At 64.5% G+C, this 6,094-nt stretch overlaps 1 protein-coding gene across 1 annotated transcript; it reads right to left on the bottom strand.

The window, feature by feature from the left end:
• Positions 1–2,075: 2,075 nt before the first annotated feature.
• Positions 2,076–5,856, bottom strand: RTN4R (reticulon 4 receptor; the record flags this gene model as incomplete). The annotated part of the gene is made up of 2 exons (XM_082853723.1): positions 2,076–3,546; positions 5,690–5,856. 2 exons carry the CDS (start codon positions 5,854–5,856, stop codon positions 2,076–2,078), a joined length of 1,638 nt encoding a protein of 545 aa, XP_082709849.1.
• Between the last annotated feature and the right edge of the window lie 238 nt (positions 5,857–6,094).

The raw sequence follows: 6,094 nt of genomic DNA, 5'->3' as shown, positions 1-6,094 counted from the left end.
CCCTGCAGCCTCCTGAGTTGCTGGGGTCTCCCAGGCCCCACCTGAGGGCCAGCTGGTGGTGACAGGCACAGTCAGCCTGAAAAGTGCCCTGAGGGCAGAGGGGTGTCTCTCAGTAAGAAGCAGGCTCAATAGAGGTAGTGAGCACCCTATCCCAGGAGGTGTGCAAGCTGAGGAGCTCAGGTGTGCCTCAAAGATCTTGCAAATGCGTGTCTGCAGTTTCCTGGCTGCCAGGAAGGTGGTGGGAGCCCAGGGGCCACCATGCTGAGCAAGAACCCCGCACCCTCTCCAGATTTAGCAGCTTGGCTGTGTCTTCTTGGGCATGGCAGGGGCTGCTCAGGATAAAACTGGATAAATAAGCTCCTGCCTACGCTCCCTCTGCCCACCAACGCCCAGGCGCAGGCTGGCAGACTCCCGGCCTGGCTGTGCAGTCACAGGGACGGTGTCCGGGGGTGCTGATGGTTGCCAAGGCTGCCCTATACCTCCACACCAGACGGCATGGAGCTGTGTGTGTGGAGGCTGTCCAAGGTGGTGATGGGGTCTCCTGGCTCAAAGGGGACTGCCCATGCTGCCCACTTGGAGCCTGGGGGCAGTGCGGCCTGGTCTTGAAACTCAGATGTACCTGTGTCCACAGTGCTGAGGGGCAAACTGCCAGGGCTCACACAGGGGGTACCAGGGGACCCAGGCCCAAGGGTCCCTTACAAGAAGAAATGGGGCGTGTGGGAGGACCCGGCTGAGGAGGGGGAGGGGCCGGACAGGAGAGGCAGGGACCCTCCCCCAGCAGTGCCCTGACTCTGCCCTGGGCTGGGGCAGGGAGGGTCTGAGCTCCCACCATGGGCACAGAGGGGCCAGGTGGGGGAGCGGGGCCTGGCTGCTGAGCACACTCCCTCCCCTCCCCCCTCCCCTGGGCTTCTGGAGCCCTGGCCGCCCCCACGGCCATCTGGCTCCACCAGCAACGTTCCCCCACTCCCTCGCCCAACTCACGGTGTGTTCCTCCCTCTTCCTGCTCCCCCAGGCCCCTGTCCCGAGGGGGATGGTGGGATGGCCACGTGGCTTCTTTTGTTACTGAGTCCTCATGCCCAGTAAGGACTGAGAAAATGTGCATGTGCATATGTTTGCCTGTGCTGCGTGTGAGCACGCATGCACATGCATTATGTGTGCACACAAGTGGTCCCTGCCCTGCCTGTGCGTGCACGTGTGTGCGGTATGTTGTAGGTATGCGGCACCCTGGGCACACGCCAGAGCAGGCATGGCCACAGCACTGGCATGAGACCACAGGCAGTGGTATGAAGGTGGCACATAGCCCCTGCCAGGCCTTGGAAGGTGGGGTCAGCCTCACCACCCAGCACTCCATCAGGACCACCCTAGCCCACCCACACAGGGTCCTCCTGGACCTCAGGCTCCTCCTGGGACCACCTCAACCCACATGGGAGAGGGGGGCAGCCGAAGCTGGGCTGGAAGGCTGGGACCTCTAGGGACTCTGTGTGACCGCAGAGCAGATGTCCCCACAGAGGCAGCCTTGTCTGGCTGGGCATGGTCTGTGCTGGACACATACCTCTCTCAGACACTGCTGTCAGCCCAGCCGGGAGGGAGGGAGCCAAGGCACACTGAGGTCAGTCTTCATGGCCACCACAAGTGCTGGGCCGAAAAGGGTCGAGCTGCCTGCAGCTCAGGCCATACCACCAGGCAGCTGCCTTCCCTTCCTGGGACTCTGTGCCATGACGGGGGCAGGGCTGCACCTCCAGGGCCCACCTGCCTCTCACGGCTCACAGCAACCCCTAGCCTGAGAGGCCACAGCTTAGGAAAAGAGCTCTTTATTCCACATCGTCCAATATTTTTACACAAGTAAAATAAAACGCATATCTCTATATATCGCGATCCGGGCGGGAGGCGGCGTTCTGGAACAAACGCTCCAACCACGCCCTGTAAACATGACGGGGTGGAGATGGGACGGGCAGGTGGGCAGGCGGGAGGCGCCGTCAGGGAGGGCCTGCCACCCGGGGCTGGCTGGCAGTGGGAAGGGACCCCGTATGTACACACACCTGGCTGCTGAGAGAGGCTTTGCGCTCAGTGGCTGGTCAACAGGGTCCGAGCACTGTCCACAGCACCAGCGCAAGGCCCAGGGGGACGAGGCCCAGGGGGGCGAGGCTGCAGGCGAGGCCAGGCAGGGCACCCGAGCCCTCCACCCCACCAGCCCCGCCAGCCCCAGCACCCCCGCCACCCGCCTGGCCCAGACGGCACTGGCTGCGTGTGCGGTTCTTGCGGGAACAACCTGGCCGCCGGCGAGGGCCCGTGGTGGGGGGCTCCGGTGGCTGGGAGCCCTCAGGCTGCACCGCGGTCAGTGGGGGTTCGGCCGAGCCAGGCAGGGTCCCGAATGGGGAGTCGTTGATGTGTCGTGGGCCAGAGCCGTTGCCTGGCGGGCTGTCACCAGATGGCACACGTCCCTTTAGTGCGTTGCCAGCCGAGGCCGGACTCCCGGCCTCCAGCACCGAGGCCTTGTCCTCAGCGTCCGGCTGGCAGCACTTGGGCAGCCCCAGCAGCTCCTCATCGGCAGGCCCGCCGGTCCAGAAGGGACGGGACGGTCTGGCGGCCACAGCGCAGCCCTCCAGGTCGGCAGTGGCCAAGCGCTTGAGGTCGCGGCCAGCCAGGCGCGGGGGCAGGCTGCAGGGCAGCTCGGATGAGGAGCCGCGGAATTGCTGCAGCCAGGCCCAGAGCGGGCGCGCCCGGCAGTCGCACACCCAGGGGTTGTCATTGAGCCGCAGGTACTGCAGGGCCCGCAGTGGTGCCAGGGCCTCCGCGGGCAGTGCAGAGAGGTTGTTGGCAAACAGGTAGAGTGTCATGAGACGGCCGAGGTCCCGGAAGGCGTGCGGGTGCACGCGGGCCACACGGTTCTGGTGCAGCAGAAGGCGGTCGAGGCTGTGCAGGCCGCGGAAGGCGCGCTCGGGCACGCTGGAAATGCGGTTGCCGTGCAGGAAGAGGTGCGTGAGGTTGCCCAGGTCGCGGAAGGCGTCGTCGGGCAGCGCCTGTAGCCCGTTGTCCTGCAGGTAGAGGTACTGCAGGGCAGCCAGGCCGCGGAACAGGCCGGGACCCAGCTCCTGCAGGCCGCAGCGGTCCAGGTGCAGTGTGTGCAGGCGGCTCAGGCCCTGGAACGTGGCAGGGTCCACGGCATGCAGCTGCGCGTTGTCGCTGAGGTCCAGCTGCTCCAGGAGCGCCAGGCCAGCGAAGGCGGCGGTGTCGATGTGGGCCAGCGCGTTCGAGTGCAGCCACAGGATGGTGAGGTTGCGGCAGGCATGGAAGCTGGCGGCTGGCACGTATGTGATGCGGTTGCCGTGCAGGAAGACGCGCTGGCTGGCAGCCGGGATGTCGGCAGGCACGGCCTGAAGACCCTGCTGCGGGCAGCTTGTGGTTACCTTGGGCTCGTTGTAGCACACACAGGCACCCGGGCACGGCGCCGCCACACTCCACGCCTGCAGCCACAGCACCCAGGCCAGCAGCTGGCTCCCTGTGGGCAGAGCAGAGGGCAGTTCGTGGGCAGGGGCTCCTGCAAGGCTGGGGTTGTGCAGGAGGGGCTGGGGCTGGGCCCAGGATATGCTGCCGCCCCTGGGAACTCAGGTGCTGTGATCCTTGCCCCACCCGCCAGGTGGAAGCTGCTGTACAACAGCCCTCCAAGGGATCGAAAGCTCCACACCAGGAAACGTTGCCTGCAGACGCCCACGTCACCCTGCCTGGCACTCAAACACACGATCTAACACGCCCGCACCCGCCGCCACTCGGGGTTAGCAGGTCACCCCCAAGGCCCAAGTGAAGGCCTCCTGGGATGGACATGCACACCTGCAGATACCTTCTCAGACTCCAGTGAACACAGAGCCCCCGTGGGCCTGCCCGCTGTCCCTGTCCATCCCAGCACTGACGCAGCCTGTCCCTGTCCCATCAGCCCACAGGCCAGGCAGAGAGAGAGGCCCCGGCAAACACTGGAGCACCAGGCCAGCTCCGCTCATGCAGAGGAGCCCTGGGCCAAGGATCATGGCCAGGCCTGCCTCCTGGCAGCTTCCACAGCAGCCCTCCCAGAGGGTCCTCTCGGGCTGCAGGAAGGGTGGGGCTGTGACTCAGACCTGGTGCCCTGCCCAGGCCCCCAGAGCCCCTGGGGCCAAGGCCTGCCTGGATTCTGAGGGACCCTCCCCACCTCGGGGAGCTGTGCTTTAACCAAGAAATTGCAGGGGCCTTGGTGAAGCCGGGAGCCACAGCCCCAGTGGCCCTCCTGCAGGAGTCTTGGTCCCACCAACAGGACACAGGAAACTGCCACAGCAGCCCCAGGCTCCAGAGCAACTCTGCCATCACAGACCAGGAGCCTAGGCCCTGAGGGCAGGCGTAGCAGGGCAGGCAGGTCCAGGGCTTGGGGACACTGTAGTCCTGCCCCGTGAGCCCCTCAGGCAGGCTGCTCCCTCCTGCACATGCCCTCCTCACTGCCGCTTACTGCTTCCTGGCCTGGCTCAGAACACCTCCTGCAGCCTCCTCCCCTCGGCCTCATTCTCTGCTTGGTCTCCTCCCTGGGCGAGGAGCTTACTCCTTCCAGGCCAATCTCTGCACAGTCCAGCTGCCCCCAACCCTCCTGCCAAGACACACTCCCAGCAGGTTCCGCCCCAGCCCAGGGGGCTGCAGCTCCCCTCTTCCCTCCCCCGTCTCAGGGCCTCACCAAAGACCTAGACCGGGTAGGAGACCCCTCCTGGGGTGCTGTAACCAGGCTGGGCTCACCAGCAGGGCCACATGCCCAATACTAAGCTCCCTGCCTATCATCCCACCATTAGAGCCACCGCTTTGAATGCTGAAGGTTCTTTCAGCCTTCAGGAGTAAGTCTATTAAAATGTGAATCCCCCTGGGAGGGTTATGGCTTATCAGCTAACACTTGAGTTATCAGCTAACACCTTCGTTGACAGCTAACACCTGCGTTGACAGCTAACACCTTCCTTGGCAGTCAGCTGAGAGCAGGATTTTGCAGACATAAGGCCGGCTAAGTGCTGGGGCTGGAGCCAGGAGGGAGAAAGGAGGGGCCCACAGGCCAGCTTCCCCAACCCAGAACCATGACCTTGGGCCCCGAACCCCCACTAGGTCCTCTCTGCCAGGGCCAGTGCAGACGCTTGCCCCAAGCCCAGAGGCCCAGCAAGCCGGGCATGTCCAGCGGTCACAAGGAATACGCCCTCCCAGACTCCGGTCCTCAGGTACTGGGAGCACCGTCCCCACAGCCTAGGCGCCTCCTCTGTCCCCTGTGCTCTGGTGGCCACTGAGGCTGGGCCATTTGTTGGCTGCTGGGGACATGGCAGCCCCAGGACCACTCCCTGCCCAAGCCCTGGGTGCCCCTCCCTGGGCTGGCTCCACACAGGAGGCCATGAGGGGGCATCTCAGCTGTTCTGTTTAAACTGCTGGCATCCTCTCCTGGCTCTCTCCTTATGGGCCTCCTTTGGAAAGTCGGGCCTGATTAAGCCAGCTCCCACGGCATCTCACTGTTGCCACGGGATGTGACTGTGCTATGAAAACAGTACTTCCTGCTCCCGAGACCTTGTGGCAGAGGACAATCTGGGGCAGGGTGAGGTGGGGCTCCAGTTACTCATCAGGCCAGACTCTGGACCTCACCACCATGGGCTGGGCCACACCACCAACTTGGCTGCCAGCGGCCGTCCATCATGACCATACCCACCACATCACCGACTGCACTGTTACCACTGCACCCTGACCATTGGCTCCCAGGCCTGCAGCCACGGTCTGTGAGCTTGGCTGGGTTGGGGTCAGCTGACCACTGGAACCGGCCGGCTCCTCCAGCTTCCAGCCGTCGCTAAGCGGGGCGCCCGGAAGGCTATAAGCCATGGGCTTGGGGCCGTGCCCGCTCTATGTATGCCCTGAGATAGGTACCAGTGTTGAGCCACGCATGGGGGAAAGTGGCAGAGCAGCCATGTGGCTCGGCCCTGCCAGGAAGTGGGCAACAGGCGCGAAGACATGGCTCCCCTCTCGCTGAGGCAACTGCTTTTTGGAAACCAACTTCTGATGGTCGGTCCCTCAGCACAGGCCCTGCTGTCAGCATAGTGGCCGGCGGTGGGCTCACTCC

This window comes from Leucopleurus acutus (genome assembly GCF_964270905.1).
Source record: "Leucopleurus acutus genome assembly, chromosome: 13".
Classification (NCBI taxonomy): Eukaryota; Metazoa; Chordata; class Mammalia; order Artiodactyla; family Delphinidae; genus Leucopleurus; species Leucopleurus acutus.
Note: the sequence above shows the minus strand (reverse complement) of the source record. Positions and strands in the feature narration are given on the sequence as shown.